The sequence below is a fragment of the Ciconia boyciana genome, chromosome 9 (assembly GCF_034638445.1).
Source record: "Ciconia boyciana chromosome 9, ASM3463844v1, whole genome shotgun sequence".
In the NCBI taxonomy this organism is placed as follows: domain Eukaryota; kingdom Metazoa; phylum Chordata; class Aves; order Ciconiiformes; family Ciconiidae; genus Ciconia; species Ciconia boyciana.
In genome coordinates, this window is record NC_132942.1 from 41,648,575 (window position 1) to 41,665,687 (window position 17,113).

Genomic DNA, 17,113 nt, shown 5'->3' on the forward strand with positions numbered 1-17,113 from the left:
TTTGGTTTTCACAATAACAGAGGAAGCTCCCAGGTCCCCCAGGAAGGCCGACGGATTCTTTCAATAGACGGAAGGGCCAGTGCCTAAGGCATTTAGCAAGCAGTCCAATTTTTAGTTCTGTGTTTGACCACCTTTATGATCTTAATCAAGTCCCTTTGCGTCCTGTGCCTCAGCTTTCCTTCTTTTGTAACGCTGCAGGAATATTTTGCTATATCCCTATGCTTTGGGGAGGACAAATATGGTAATGCGTGTGAGGTAACTTTATATTTGCATGCAAGGTAACTGAAATATGGGCAAATAGAGGGCCAGAATTCAATAGTTGAATAAAAATTCAACTATATCCTACACCCATTCCTGCCCATGAGTGTAGGATTGCAAGTGGTTGAACTACTGCAGACTACCGCTAAACCAAAATGCCTGGGAGCTTCACAATCGGGACAAACTCACAGGGCAAGCTCAGCTGCTATGATTCAGCTGAAAGGCCCAAGTCCATAACAGATATGGGAAAATACCTGTCACCACTACAGAACACAGAGTTAGATGCTGGAGGTCAGCTGAGGAGCAGGAGCTCCTTCCACACAGGGGTCCACTGGGAGAAGCGTGGGCTCACTTTCAAACTGCAAAACTCTTTTTTTGGTGTTTTTGTGAATCTTTCTTAAAGAAACTTCAGCTGCACTAAGACTGAGAATCCCTACCCAAACTTATTTTGGCAGAACTGCCAAGCAGAAAACCACAGTGCCTGGAAACACATTCCTTAACTCTTCACTAAATCAACTCTATTGCAGTCTTCTGAATCTCTGTCCTTCAGAATAAAACATTATTGCAGCCAGTCACTTCATTTCTTCCTGCTGGAGAACCTCAGGCAGGAAGATGGGATTTCACTCCTGCTACGGATTTCAGCTCTAGCCAGGTACATTTACTACAACTTCTTATCCTCAGGAAGTTCTGGTGGCTCTGCAGGCATGGTGACGTGCCAAACCTGATGGACACAGCAGGTCAAGTTTGCTTTCTTCTGTTCTCTGGCTGTTCTTGGAGTGAACGCAGTAGGATTTTAGAAGCCCTAATCCGCATGGTTTTTTCCTGTTAACAAGGGCAATGTCAAATACGCTGCAGCTAAATTTATTCTTTGAATTAGTTTGCTTGGCTGAATTTGTTCCACTATGTACTTGGCGCATCTGCCCTAAAAGAAACTCAACTATACCTGTCCTTTAGGGACAGATGCTGATCTGTCTTGAGGATTGAGTTGTCTTGGACTGTATTATGCTGCCATATTGGGGGTATGCCCTTTTTGTCCCTTCTGTCCTAGAGACATGCCACTCAAGCTCACACCCTGCCGGTTGCTGCCCAGTGCTAAAACCTTTTTCCAAGCTTGAAGGAGTCAGAAACTGCAGTGTGGTGTAGCAGCCAGGAGTAGATAGATTGCCAGTACTATGGTAGGGGAAATTAGTCCCTTTCTCTTGCATCCAGGTTTCTTATGTGACTCACTTTAATGTGAAATTAAACTTCCCTTGTTCTGATAGATTCAAGGCAGCTAATCCTCAGTTTTTACAAAATAGAGTCACGGCAAATCTTCTGAAGGTCAAAAGGCATTTCTGGCAGCATACAGTCACTCCCTCATCTGCTAATGGGTCTTTCTCTGACAACACCTTATGTGTTGCAGGCAATTAATACCATTCATATTAGCCTCAGCTCAGCATTGGCCTCTATTGCCAGAGTATGTCATGGAGAGAGAGTGAGCTGAGGTGTCAAGTTGCCCAAGATTTTATAAGTGAAAATGATGGCATCTTGCATCTAAAGACTACAGAGCATGTTACATCTATCAGTTAACATAGGCTTGGATATAGAAAAGGTCTCAGCAGGAGCTTGCTTTGCTCACAAACCAAGACCCCTCTCAGTCATTGCCTAAACTTACTAGGCATTTTACATCAGCAAGCAGTGGGTAAGAGAAGCGCAGCTTGCCCTAAAAGGGAAAGCCTGAAACCTGGAGCCTCTCCTCTGACCATGCCCTAAACTTGAGGCTGTTATTTCTGTCGTTGCCGCTCCATGGCCCCACAACTTCATGTTTCATTTGTGCAGCAAAATTGCTTCAAGGGGAGGATTAGAGAGCAACCATCCTCCATCACCTGGAGCCTTGCCTCCCAGCCTGCTCCTTAGGGATGTTTTACAGAGTTCGAACCTTCTCCTGTCACCTAAGGCTGAGAAGGACTGAGGAACCAATTCTTCATTTCTAATTAATAATGTACCAGCTTTTCCCTAATAACCTAATTAGCAGAGAAGACTCTGCTCCTGACCCCAGAAGATACAGCCCCACTGGGAGCCCACCTGCAAGGGGCCAAACCCTTGTCCTGGGCCTCAGGGGCTGATTTGCAGCTGCTGCCCACCTCCTGCTGCTGGAGGCCCCCGTTAAACCCAGTTAACCCCCCCTCAGCATCCAGGACTGCTGTGCGCTGGATTTACCTCGTGTGCCAAAGTGGCTATTTCCCAAAGGCAGCCAGGCCCTGCGTGAGTGAGCGCTGGGGAAGGACATGGCTGCCTCATACCGGTGTGCCACGCTAGGCCTGGGCTTGGCAGCAGCCTGTGAAGGGTTAACCCCTGGGAGCTGTTAATTACCACTCCCGGAGTGGTTAATTACCCCTCCAGGGGGCAAGTAGGAGCAGCTGTGGGCAGAGGGCTAAGGCAAGAAGGAGAGGCTCTGTGGGACTGGAAGTAAAAGGTTAGTGAATTAGTTGTTTTGACTTTTTTTTTTTTTTAATAATTCTATTTTTCATCATTATTAGGGGGTAGTTGCTGTTTCTGGAGGCAAAGGGCTGTAGTATGTGGCTCCCTTTGGCTGTGAAGGGCTGGAGGCCTGAGTGGGGCCCATCAGGGAGGCAGGCTCTGCCCTAGACCTTGCTGTGATGTCTGGCCCCTCTGTGGTGAGGAGGGAGGCTATGGCAGTGGGCCTAGCCCTGCTCCTTATGGCTGTGGGAGCATAGGGAAAAGCTTAAACTCCTTGTTCCTGTCTCTACCCTCTTGGCCATGCTGTGTCTTGTGCAGAAATTAACTGCTCATATTGGCTCAAATCTCATGTTACTACAAGCATTATTTTGGAGTGAATCACCTACCTCATGACTTGATTTTTTTTTTTAAATTTAAATGAGTCCTTTTCCTGTGAAACAGGATGCAGATATGCCTTTGTTTCTCTCAGCCACCACCTACTTCTGGTTGGTCTGGTAATTCCCTCAGCTGTTTGGCCCCTGTTTGTGGGGTTTAAGAGACTGTCCAAATCCCCGTGCTCCCACACAAAGGCTGTGTGTACTGTGGTACAGCTGGTGCTGTGGTCTGCAGGCTATGTCCTGTGAAAAGCCCACAGCCTTGTTTATAAACTTCTGAGGTGCTTCTCTTGAGGCTGGGACTTGCATGTAGTGGAAAGCTGGGACCCTGAAAGACTATTGGAAGATGGTCACTCGCTTATTTTTAATCATAAAGAGCTCTAAGATTTTTTTTTACCCTGCTAAGCTGGCTTCCTGACTGAAAAAAAGGATGAAAAAGAAAGCAACCTACCTGCTTTTTTTTTAAATGTATAAGTGGTGAACCTTTTGCTGTTATATAGAGTGTTATAATTGCTACTGGTAGTTCCTGCTGGGTTTGGTTTGAATTCTGATCCATCTGGAGTATTAATTTATACTCATGTGTGATTAAAGTACTGGAGCATAGTTGTTGCTGCATGTGAGAGCTTAGACTTGAAGGACAGTGTTTTCCTTCAATTTTGGTCCAGTCTGTAAGTAAAGGAATATGTGAGCTGTGAGCAGTAGGCTAGCAGTGGTTGGGGAAGCTATTAAACATTATTCACAGCAGGAAGCTCCTGCTGATGCTGAGGAACTCCAAGTGGTTGGCAGCTCCTTTGAATGCATATCTCTTCCCATCTGCCTACCTGTCTTCCCCTCCCCGTGTCTCTGCTCGTCTCCACTGGTGCAGCAGCCACTCGTGGTGGGGCAGAGCAGAAAGTGGTGGCAGCTGGCTCTGCTGGATGAGCAATCAAGGGAAAAGCATCAGTCATGAGAGCTGAGGAAACTTTTGACCCTACTGAAAATGGGGGAAGGGTACTGCTAAATAACCCTGGCGACTGCAAGAAGGCAAGTCAAAAAAGGACTGGACTGTTGTGATAATGGGGAGTGGCAAGAGGGATGGAGCTGGAAGTGCAGACAGGGGAATTTGTTCATAGTCTTTGGTCTGTCTGCCTGGTATTACTTGCTGGGTTGCAACATAACCAATCCAGAGAAAGCAGGTTCTTGAAACATCAGGTCCCCTCTTCCAAACAAGAAAAGTTTTTGTAATTGAAGGGCATGCATCTTTGAAACTTTGTCCTAGATTCAAGTTCATTGAATCAAAAGCCAGTTCTGCCATTACCTGAGCAGTTAATAAAATCTATTGCCTTATGATGGATTTTTTCTGCAGGCTAGAATTGATCTGTCTTCATTGTGATTTGTGAGATTAAAGGGAAAACACAAAATATAATCTCTATTTCTACTGCACTGAAAAATTTCAGTGTGTTCTTATTCTAAGGCTTGGAAGTTACTAAAACTGCAGCGGTCATTTTTTTGATTTATTGAAAATAAAGCATACCTTATTAACATTTTAATAAAGAGAATCTCCTTGCTGTGGTGCTCAGAGTTGCTCTTATTTCTCTCTGTGCAATTCCATTCTTTAAAAGGGAAAATACAATTGAGATCTGTAAGGCATGATTTGTTAGACTGAAACTAAACACACAAATACACCAAAGCAAAAAGCCTTCTAAAGGTGCTGTGTTTGTGAGAGGTGCTTGCCCAATATGTGTGATGCAAAATGGGGATGCTTTGTGAAGAAATCATCCTTGTAAAGCCATTGGTTCTGGTCATCAGACTCTATCCAATGCTTTAGTGATGATGCTGCTGATCTATTTGGGAAGTTGGCTGGCTCTCAAGGCAGAGTCTCTTCTCAAAGGCTGTTTCACAGTGAAAATATGCTCAGTGCAGCCGAGTGCATGAATGAAAAAGCCTCTGGTACCTTCTAGTCTGGCAAAATGCAGCACAAAACTCAACTTACTCTGTCCTTTCTGCTGTCCCAGGTAAGAAATGTGTGGTTTTTTCCCTTGTTTTCTTTCATCTTCCTTCTCTTGTGCATTTGGATTTGAAAGTATTTGTAATTCAGGTCTGATTTCTGAGTAATTATACATTGCTTGAATTACCGTTGAAAGATGCAAGATCTCTGCTATAAGCCAGTTGCTAGGAATGTAGAATCTCATAGTTCCTTGATTTACAATTACAACAAATTTGCTGTGTGATATATAGTATTTTTTGTTTCCCTTCAGGAAGGGTGGTGGGGGGAATCTTTCAAATGTCTCGGTAGCAGCTGCAGCAGCAGTATTTTCTGTCATATCAAATGCTGCAACTTTGATTTGCCTCTTTCCTCTGTGGCTTTTGCCGGGTAGTAGGCTTATAGGCTGTTACAGGCGGCTCACATTATTTATTGCTTTTTTTTTTAAAAAAAAAAGAGGAGTGGGAATATGGAGGAAAAATAAAATCAGACCTTGCAAAAGGATCCCTTCCCCGTACTCTCTTGATAGATGTGTAATACTCTGTTAGTGACTTGCTATGTAGCCTTTCTCTTATTAAACGTAATAGATCCCCCTCTGCCAGAAAGCAGAGGAAAAAACACCCAGCCTTAAAAACACGGAGCTGCTAAAGCCCTGCTGCTGCTGTCTGTCACAGCAAAGGGACTCTCTGGGCTTTGACTTCTCAATACCTTCTGGTTGCTCTCTTTTCCTCTTGCTGCTGTTATAGGGCTCACTTTTTGAAAGCTCTGGGGAGGTTTAAAAATCCTTTGTTGTTGTCCAGATTAAATGCATCCTTCCTTCTTTTGTCTTATGAGCTCTGTAAACTCTTGCATTTAGTGACAGTGTCACTGGCATCCTGTGCACTGAGTAGAGATAAAAGTTAATTCCTTTTTGACTTGCGATCGAGTGGTTTTGTTAACCCTTAGGGGGGCTGTAGTTTTCAGAGCGTCAAACTAGTGCTCGGGACGCTGAGTCTGTGCACTCGTGTTTTGTGTAATTGCAATGTCCAGCAGGCATTTAGTCTGCTTTTTCAAAACAGGATGATGAGAAAAATGGTGAAGGATCACTGTTGGGAGAGCTTTATTGCTGAGAGGAGATACATCAAGAGTGTGTGAGTAGGAAGCAGCAGGGTGAGCTGAACACATATATGCTGTGGATCAAAGCTAGGATATTTGGGTCCTGGCTTACCCTCATAAGGAATAAAAGCATTAATGTGGGTGGCTGAAGTTATGGGACAGTAGGAGACTCGGTGACTGGAGGCTCATGTGAGCAAGCACATAGGCATTTGGGTGGGCCAGGATAACAGTCCTGCGCATTCAAGGAGTGTAACAAATGAAAGCAGCTGCTTTGGCCATAGGTATAGTGCCTGGATGCACTGGTGAAGGATGAGTTTGAGGAGCCGGAGCAGCATGTGCTGGGTATATACGCAGAGTTTCTTGCAGGGCCTCCCTAACAGCTTGGGCTGAGGCTCTGTGGACTGTGTAGGAGGGCTGGCCAGGGGGCAGCGTGCCAGCCCTGCTGAGACTGGCTGCAGCGAGTGGGCAAGCTGCTGCTCCTGGGGAGGGCTCAACGGCTCTCTGGTGGGCTGGGGATCCCCAAAGGGCTCCTGGGGAGGAGAAGTTGTCAAAGGGGGCTGAGATCCAGCCTGGACAGGCAGCTGGGCTGGCAAAGCTGCCAGTGGGAGGCAGTGCCCAGGGAGCAGAGGGGCTGGGGGGGAGAAGGCACAGACAGTGTAAGGGTAACCTGTGGATATACTGAGCTGGTGCTCCCTCACCTTGGGCTTGAGACCTGCCATCTGGACTGCAGTTTGCTTGGCTTTCTCTGTGTTTTCAGTCCTTTTTTGTCCATCTTCTTTAGCACGCTACTGAATTAATCAGCTTGAGTTTGGGTTTTCTTTAGCGGTCCCTGGTAGGAAAAGCAGTATGTATATGATAGAGGAAGACAGACTTCTAAGGCCTATTAAACCACATAGCTGGCATTTTTTTAACATCAGTAACTATTTAAAATCTGACAAGGTGCAGAACACCTGATTCTGAAAACAACTGTGCACTTTATTGATAACTTTCAACAATACTTCAGAGTTTCTTCTCTTGCTGGGCTGAGATGAGTTTGAGTATACTGCAGGGCTGAGCTTGTGCTGCTTTAGCATTGCTGTGTATTTAAGTGCTTAAAGTGCACCTCACCTTCTTTATTAGCATATGTAGCTTTATCTGGCAATGTCTCTACCTAGTGATTTAACACTTCTCCAAGTTTGCTTTATAGATCATATCTAATTCATTCCCTAATTCATTAACTCTTAGACTATAATAAGGAAGTGTACATAAATCTGTCTTCAGGTATAAGGGTGTTGAGTATTGGCAGGTTAAAGTGTGAACTGAAGGTGATAGCATGCTAGGGAAGGAAAAGGGAATTACTGAAATGCTGTTTGGTTTTTCTCTTTGACACACCACATGCACAACTTTCATATGACAGGAAAAGTAAACAGAAGAATGTGAGAAACAACATATTGAACAAATGCAGCCATCTGGCTGTGTAGTGGTTGTAACACATTTTGAAATTTTTTTCGTAAGTTTTCTTTTTTCTCCCTTAGCAGTAGCAATAATGCCTCATATAATACAATGCTAGTGGAACCTGCAAAGCTCAATTTTGATAAAATGATTTCTAAGCAATAGCAATCTAGTAATGCAGTACGTTCTGTGGAAGTAGAAGATAGGAATAACTTCATTTCAAAGTAATAATAGCAAAGTCTACAGTGTAGAAAAAAGTTTGAGGAAATTCTTATGTTTATAAGAACATGACCTGAAAAATGTTTATTTTTAATTAAAAGATCATTTCTAAAACTAGTAACTTTGGTTTTGTGTTTTCTTGGTCTGCATCTAATTCAACTGCCTTTGTTAAATATAAAAAAATTGCCTTTTGAGGCATTAAAAGGATGAGGAATTGCTTTTTCAGCCCATTAACTATGTTTGTAAAAGTTGTGGTAAACAGGTGGGTGATAAGTGAATTTTTTCTTTTGCAAAGATTTAATCTATGCTACTACCAACTATTTGTCCTGTTTTCACCAAAAGGAAAACTGAAAGTTAGCTGGAATAGCTGAGGAAGATATGTTTCAAGTAATTCTTTAATTCAGGATCACCTTTAAAACTACAAAGCATACCTATACTATACAGCTTTATTGATCTGAAGCTGACAATAAAAACTAAGTGTACTCTGGTAGCTTGTGCAGTTCAGTATACAGTAAGCAGTAAATACATATAGATTTTTAAATCTATCAAATCAGAGTGGTTTTTACATTTTTGCCAAAGGATATTTTCTAAGGCCTATATACAATATATTTGTTTTAAAACAAAATTTGTTCACAGGCTTGCTTTTGTGTGTTATGCATTTCACGCAGACAGATGAATCAACATAAAATTTGTAAGTAAAGCTTACAAGATGAGGAAAAAAAAATTTTGATAGCCTTAACAATAACTGTCATGTTCCACTGGGTTGCTACTAAGTCAATTGGAAAAAAGTATAGATTTCACAAGCTTGTCATTCTAGTGAATAGAGAAAATTAGTCCTAAAACTCTTCCCAAATGCATAGCCCACGCTGCTGCATTCTTAAGCTTTTATTTTTTCAAATTTCTCCAGAAGAGGGCTCCATGCACAGCTTGAAAGTCAGTATTAAAAGAAAAAGAAATTTATCAGCTTCAGGAAAAAAGAAGAATCTTGCTCACACAAAGTCTGTTGATATAACATTACAGATTATGTTCAAATTCTTACCAAGCATTTCCATGTTGTGTCTTGTTGCTGTAGGTCTTATTTTGTTTAAGACTGCTTATTATTTGAGAATTCTAGAGAAAAAGTCCTATATCTCTTGTGTTATATCTGAGTTGTAAAAATGCTTTAAAAATGTTAGAGAGACTCAACTGCCAATTATTATGTATAATTATTTGTACTGATGAGCATTTTGTGAGCAGGCTGACATTTACTCCTGACAGTTTCAGGCCATCATTTTTGGTTATGTAGTCAAAAAGAGCTTCCACTTGCATATCTCATTCAAATGATGAAAGGTGGTGTTCCCCAAAACACAGAGCCATTCCAGCAGTCGTGCTGTGTTATTTGTCAAACATTGCCTTGGAGAGAAGGTTGGCCCCTGGTGAATTAGTATGACTTTAGGCAACAGCTCTAACCTTTTAAAGATATTCTTACATAGGACCTGACCAGACTCCTTACTGCTAAGCAAGGGGGATTTGTTACAAAAGATGAGTGGGAACTGGTCATGAAAATGCTGCTGGAGTTATGGCATTACAATTAAACCCACTTTGTTGTGTACGACTTGAGGCTCTAGCTTTCAATTTAAGATGTAGCTCAGGCAATATGTTGGGACCTGGTTTCTGTTTTTGATGATCAAAAATTGAAAAAGGTTATTCTAGCACATGGAATATCTTTGTGCTGTGATCCATTGGGGGTTATTGACTTCCTAGCTGACAAGTCACTAAACATGAAATGAGTATTTCTAAAAGGTATCTCAATAGACCAGTGCAACAGGAACTATTTAGAACTACATAGATAGCAACAGTGGTGCCTGTTCAAGAAGATGTGAAGTTCTGCCTTTCATTTTTCTTTCTGTTAGTTGTTAGACAAGTAGGCTCTTCCCATTCTATTAGTATATAAGGGCAGGATAGATAACAAAGCTGTTACTGTTATAGTCTTCCTGCATCACTGCTGGAGTCAAATCTCTTCTCTTCAGCTGCTGGGTTGTACCAGTGTGCTGTGTGTCAGGATTTTGGCCTCAGGTTTCAGAGTTCCTATGCCAGCATAAGCCTTTCGGGAGGAGGAGGGCTTCATTTGGGACTTGAGGCAGAAATGTGAGGTTAATGGCTTTAATTGTTTCATGGAAATAATTTCTTCATTCTGTCTTTGACAGGTACAAGCACCAAATTCACTTTTTTGTGTATAACTAGTATTCTAACCAGCAAAGCTTCATCTGTGCAGGCAAAAAGACAAATCTACCATGTCCACTGGGGAGGAGAGACAGAATGAGAGGGATTTATCATCCTTAGGAGACTAAGTGGGCTATAGCTCTTCCCAGTTAACTCTGGATGATATTAGTGGGTTCTTGATCATGGCCATATGGTTGCACTGTGCCCTGCCCTAGTCACCAGATGGATGGGACCAGCCCAGATGGGAGACTGTTTTTTCTGTCATTTCATGTGTCCTGCAGCTAGCACAATGTTAGTGTATACAAGTCAGTAGGATATTAAATGCCAAAGAGGAGTGAAAAATAAGACTTGCTTTATTAATCACTGTTTCATTATTCAAAGGTCTTGGAAATTTGCACACTGCTTTTTTTTTTAGTGTTGTGATGCGGACTGTATTTTCTGTCAAACGGAAGAATCTAATTCTTTGAAAGTCTTACTATTTTGTATGAAGGGAACTCATTCCACTACTAACTTATCCAATATTCTACTGTTGTGCACCATTAATTTTCTTGGCTAAAGAAAAAAGGAGGAATTTAAGACTTGGTTTGATGGAGCTGGTTAAAACAGTTCTAAGAACAGACTAAAATAAATATGAGCTATTAAGAGTGGGATGGGGTGAATCTTTTCAGCACACAGCAGTTTATCAGTATCTGTAACCACTTGGAAAAGCTGATTAAGGTGTTTAAATAACTTCTGATATCTATGAATATCCGTGTATGGATGTCTAATTTGGTATCTTTATGGGCCTTGTTTTCAGGGAGCTGAATATCCACCTTCAAGCATTTGAAGTGTCTCAAAATTGGGCATCCATATGCAGCTCTCTGGAATTAATAAGTTTTTATTGCCTAAGGTTCCTCAGACTCTATTTGATAAAGGTTCTACTCCCAAAACTATCATTTAAAAAAACCCAACAAACTAATAATAGCATCTCTTTCAGTATGAACTCTTTTGTTCTCTTGCTGTGAACAACTAACGTTTAATTCCTTATTGGTAATGGCAATATATATATTTCTAAAAGCTAATATTTAATTCCCAAGGACTTTGCAGTCTGGTATTTAATGAAAAGCAAATAATTCTTGTGTGTATGAAGGCTGTGTTAATAGGAGTACTGAAAGAAAGTGGGTTTCTAAAAGTTTGAAGAAGTTTTTGGCAAATGAGTAGTCATGGCAGGTGGACCTTGTGGTACTTGTGTGTAACAAGGACTCAAAATGCTGAAAAACATGGGTTCTAGGCCATTAAGCTTTCACAGCACTGTTAATATGGCTGCATGCAAAGAAATATGTATACATACAACTTGAATTTAGGATGTAAGAGATGCTCACTTGCAAATACCTATACCTGTAAGCTTTTCTCAGCTATTACTACTTGTGTGCTGAAGACTACTGTTGGAGGTTACCCCCTCTTCTTCCCCTGAGCTATGTTAGGTGTGAGTGCTCCAGGGCAAAGTTGGCAAGCTTGGCTGGAAACACAGCTGGGGGAGTACTGATTCTATACATTAATGGCTGTCTGCCACATGGACAGTAACACATCTGTGGCAGAGGCAAAAAGAGGATGAATAACTTCTCATATTGCTTCAAATCAATCCATAAAACTGTTAGCACATTGAGTTTTGTTTGAATTGCTGTGGAGCAAAAAAGCATGTTACAACATACTTATCACGCTGATAATCGGCTCATCTACTTTATAGACACTTAATCTATTTCTTTTCATTGTCTTGGCATAACTTGGAATTGCAAGAAGGGTTTCTGTGCAAACTGTCTTTAAAGAAGAGTATCAGAGTCAAACATAAGGGATTTTGAACCCATAAGAGCAAAATAAAAGCTGGCAGCTGTCCATGCAGTCACTATATAAAGGCAGAAATTCTAAGTTGCTGTGAATTTGTCTGGATCCACTAGGGAGCTATCCCAGCATGCATGAATTAGGAGTGCGATCCATAGCTTGTTTAGACAGCGTACGAGGACGGAGGCAGGGGGAAAAATCATGTAAAGCTGCCCTTTCCCCAGCCTATTATAGTTTTCTTGATGTAAGATGGTCTTTGAAGTGTGTCTTACATTTAACTTTGAGCCAACTGTTGGTAACTGCTTGGGAACAGAGAAAACCCTGGGAACAGTGTTCCCAAGATCTTGCATTTTCCCATGGACAAACTTGCTGGCTTTGAGTTCTCCTACTGCCAAATAAGGTGTATTTATGCATTTCTCTAGAGACAGCCCTCTGTTTTCCCTGAGGAACCACGGTTTATCAGACAATAAACAGCTCTATCAAAATGTGAGAGCTGCACATAGTACTGCTCTATCGTTGACAAAGCAGGAAATCCAGAGCATCTGGTACTTCGGTCTCTACGTGAAAGGAGATGGAATTAGCCGTTAGAATTGGATGGGCATTTCCCTCCCCATTAAACCCATTGTTTCAGAGCTCTGTCAGAGGAAGCTGAGCAACTCCAACTGCACTATGTAGCAGGAATGGATATCTCAGGTGCAGGTTTGAGCTGTTCAGTACAGTTAGATAACTGGCCAAATTAAAAGGTGTTCAGTTTGACCTTCTGCCAAGATAAGATAACTGGTCTTGCAAGTGCCAGGAAGTCATGGATATTATCTACCATCCTTATTCAGGTGAAATGTGAAATGAAAAACCTGTGGGTAAAGATAAATGAGAATTAAATTAAAATAGGACAATACATAAAAATCAGTTTTGGTTGCTGGGCATTTGTATTAGCCTGCTACCTGAAGGTTGTATTGTGTGTCAGGCTAAGTGATTTTATTCTTTTTCAAAGTGTCTTTTGTTTTCATAATTCATGATCTGATTGAACTAACTGGACTCTGAACTCTATAAATCTTGATTTGTGAATATCGATAATCCTATTAATTTACTGATATACAGCTCTGACCTGAACACTAAAGTAGTTAGGCCCATATTTGATCACCTTTCCTTAATATGTGGCAATATCATTGCGGGAGACATTATTCAGTGAGACAAAGATGTAAGGATGGTCATTAAAGCCTAGCGGTAATGGGAAGTACACCTTTTTGCACCCACTTACCCTACTGTTCAGAAATAGATGAGGATCTGACATTTGCTTCTACTTTTGGAATCATTATTTTCTGGTAATGCTTTTAATTAAAAGACCTCATTTAAAAATGATAAAGAAGAATACAATCTTCAGTTTTAAATGTCATCAATAGTTTTCCCTAATTGTTAGATCTACACAGTTTAGTTATCAATGCAGAAGTGTGGCGTTCTGTGCAGCGAGGATATTGATTATTGCAATCTGACAAAATAGCAGCTCTTTAGATGATAATTTTGGATACAATGTGTTACCAGGAAATAAGGTAAAGATGCTGGGAGTAAATAATGACATTTTTGTATCTTGTGGAAATGACTTCTGGTCTTGTATATCTCTCAGCTTTAGTTTTCTAAGTTTGCAATAGCAAAACACTGTTGCTCACACTAATACGGGAGCAGGTCTCCAGTGGACATGGATTGATTGCATTCCCCTGCTTTGCATTATCTAGGTGAAGGATGGTTAGTATCAATGCCATGTGCATTTCTGCTGTGTACATATTGGGAGGCTTACATGGCTTCTATTACTGTTATATCTGAGCACCCTGCAAATGGTAATGAATTTATCCTTGCTTCCCTAAAATAAATGCTGAGTTGCGACAGGAACATTATTCTGAAATGGGAGACAGCCTCCAACATCTGCCTGATTCAATGACTTTAGTTCTATTATCTTAGTTGAGTAATGATGTAGGCTGCTGTCACTTTTGCTGCTGGTGTTGATTCAGTAGTGACAGTTCATTGTACTATGGAAAGATTAATTCTGATTGGAGGGAGCCCAGAATAAATTCAGTCTTTAGGCCAATCAGAAGCTGGTGTATGTAGTACTATTCTAATAATGCTGCTCAACTTTCAAGAATATAACTAATTACAATTTGCCAAAGAACTACCTATCTCTATACAGCTAGTATTTTGCATATAGAGGAAACTAAGAAGAGAAAATCTTTAGCTAATAATAACTGCACAGAGTTCCTTTAGGTGTAAGGAAAATGGGGTGTACTTGCTTATAACTGGTGTTCATGTGACGGCTGCTGGCAAAATGGTCAGTTGGAGCAGAGGAGGAGGATGAGGCTGGCAGTGCTATATATACGCACAGCCTCTGAGACCAAAACAGTTTAGGGTAGAAGACAGGGGCAGATAACATACAACCAACTATGCGTCCAGTGCTTGGGTAGGGGAGAGGTACTGGATATTTCCACTGCTATGTGAGGCGTAGTCTCAATGGCCGAATGTTTCCCTCCACTGTCTGTTCACTGATAATGGCTCCCATCTTCCTTCGTTTCCTCAGATTGGAGGAGGCAGAGCTACCAAAAGCTTGGGCTCCTGTGGCAGGAGGTCAGCTGCCTGGTCATGACTGTTCCACTCCTATGCCTAGCTTCTGGAAGTGTGATGTTTCTGTCCTAACATGTCATTGTTAGTGAGATGCACAGAGATGTTTGAATTCCTGGGCAACACGTGGATGGACCATTTGTTACCAGCCCGAAACATGAGAATCTGTAGACTTGTATGAAGTACTGATAGCTAATTTCCGACTGTGGAACAGCTGCCTCTTCCTGTATGGTTATGTCGCTCTGAAATGAGGATTCAATCTTCTTACACTTGCTTCCCAAGAATACAATTTTCAAAGCTTTTGTTCCTTCATGACTCAAAGGCACATGAGCAGAGAACCTGTTTCTTGCTGTGCATGGGAACTAAACATTGATTATGGGTGGCTGAAGGAGTTTGGCTAAAATAGAAACCGACTTGGTTGTCTGCCATAACTCATGTTGAACCTGAACAAAACTTTTTTTCCAACTCGTTCTTGACTTCTGATTTCTGCATGCTCTGTGTGGAGTCTAGCTGGGGTATGAAGGAAGAAAAAACAATCATGCACAGCACGAGTGGTTCTCCCTGCCTTACCCCCAGGCTGATTGGAAGCATCAGCATTCCTGTAATTTCCTTGTTCAAATTACTTTTTCTTTGTTCCACTTCATCTGCTCAAAAAAATTCAGATAGTCCGAGTGCTTTTAGTTTTTTCTACTGAAACTTTCTTCCAGAACTTCTAGTGTTGGGGGAAAGGATTAATACTCTTTATTACTGTGTTTTAACTTCTCTTAGATGGGGTTCCAGAGGCCCTTTTGGAAAGTCCATACCTGTTCTTGGTGCTTATAGATGTTTTTCTTTTGGTGACAGATGAGAAGATGATGGGGATTTTTCTGCAGCATGAGGAAAACCAGACACACCTAAGGAGTCACATTCCTTTAGCATTTTACATAGGTCCTGGTTATTTTCACTGGGTAATCTGCAGATTGCCTAGAGTTAGAGCAGTGTTAAATTGGAACCTTCAGCTAATGTGGTAGGCAGCTCTAAGCATGGTACTGTTAGTACTTGTGTATCTGGCCCAAATCTTGTGCATTTCTTGGTATGTTCATATTGCCCTACTCCTTTCTCCCTCAGTCCCCTAAGGCAGTCTAGTTCTATCTGAACATGTAGAAATGAGAATTTAATTTGGCTGCCCCATTAATGGTTTTAAGTTGGTAATCTCTTAGAGCCAGAAGTGCTGGGATAGTTATTTAGTAATAAACATGCTAACATAGCTTCTGAATTTCTTGTCCCTTTCCTTGGCTGACTGAGGAATACAAGAAAGAAGATCAAACCTTAACACAGAAAAATGGAAGGGAAGACAAAGCCAAGGAAAAAAGAAAAACAAAATGGTATTCCATGTCCTGTAAGTTTTTGCAGCTGTTAGGATTTGGAAAGCAGCCTTATACATTTGTGATATAGTTACAGGTGTAGACAGGAATGGAGCGCAGCATCTAGTCTGATTCTGCTTGATTTCCATATCTTCATTTACATGCAATCTTACCTGATAGTTTAGGCTGACACCCATATCCAGAGGTCTTGCTTGTATCTGGATCTGAAGTTGTTGGCATCAGGAAGCAGCAGTACTTTACTCTGTCTTACGCGCATTTGTGTGTGTATCAGCATGCTGGTTTACGAGAGGCAGGAAATTTAATCCTTTGTAAAAACTGTATCTGTTTCCAGCATTCATTAGCTGCCCAGCCACAGAACTCTTCTCTCTTCTACATTTTATGTTTTGGTGGGACTTTTTTATTATCATTTGCTGTATGTCTTAATGGACAATATTTATCTGTCTGCTGCTTTGACATTGTTGTGTTCATGGTCATTAAATCCATTCTACTGATGCTTTGGGAAACTTGTTACCGCACAGATGAAATAAAACTTAGGCGATACCTTCCCCTAATTGACTAGTTGGCTGGGGAGGGAATGGGAAAGGAGAGAACAGAGGACGAACTGGGTATAAGGTGCAAGGCTAAACCAGCCTTCATTGCAGGAGAGCACATTGCAGTTTCTTTTGAAACTGTTTGCATATCACTTCTTTAACTGTCTGAAATGATTTTTTGTATATTGGAAAGGTTGTTTCCCCACACATCTGCTGTGTAACACAAGCATACTTTTTAACTGCATACTGGTGGAAGTGAGTATGTCCCAGAGGAAATGGAAAGGTAGGAAAGGGCCAGAGAACCTGGGAGGGGGAAGGACAACTCTATTATGGCTTTCCAGCAATAAATACGAAGCAAGCCAGATACCAGGAAAAGCTAGGCAATGTCCTGCTGAAATAAGTATTATGGACCAGCTGTTACAAGAGATAAATGGTCCAAAGTTTTGTTGGATATTATGTGATTTCCTTCCCCCTACCACTTTTGCTAATATATAATTTCACAGACTTATCTCCTTTCTTTTATTTTCTGACATCTCTTGGAAGCCAGCTGAAGAGCAAGATTAAAGGGAAGAGAAACTGACTTCAGGCACATTAGCAAACTAGCTGTTAGTTTTCTGCAGGTTATTCCATGCTTAAAACGGAAAGAACCCTCCCCTGACAACTGAGCATACAATTCATATACAATGGATCTACTTCTGACGCTGTATTTCTGGGGTGTTTGCACGACTCATGATTCATCTGGCAGTGCTTGAGTTTAAGCACTGATAAAGAGAACACAGCAGAGTGCAAATACAT

At 41.4% G+C, this 17,113-nt stretch overlaps 1 protein-coding gene and 1 long non-coding RNA gene across 3 annotated transcripts in view; one reads left to right on the forward strand and one right to left on the reverse strand.

The window, feature by feature from the left end:
* Positions 1-3,741: 3,741 nt before the first annotated feature.
* Positions 3,742-4,653, reverse strand: LOC140656317 (uncharacterized). Its single transcript, XR_012044052.1, has 3 exons — positions 4,606-4,653; positions 3,914-4,005; positions 3,742-3,758 (listed from the first exon to the last, which is right to left on the reverse strand). It is a non-coding gene; the product is annotated as an uncharacterized lncRNA (long non-coding RNA).
* A 272-nt stretch (positions 4,654-4,925) lies between these two features.
* The window catches only part of CDH13 (cadherin 13), a 521,177-nt gene continuing 508,989 nt past the window's right edge, over positions 4,926-17,113 (forward strand). For both annotated transcript variants that reach the window (XM_072871837.1, XM_072871836.1), the window contains exon 1: positions 4,926-5,086. In XM_072871837.1, the coding sequence (XP_072727938.1) occupies positions 5,042-5,086 (45 nt within the window). In that variant the 5' untranslated portion in view covers positions 4,926-5,041. The remainder of the gene's footprint in view (positions 5,087-17,113) is intronic.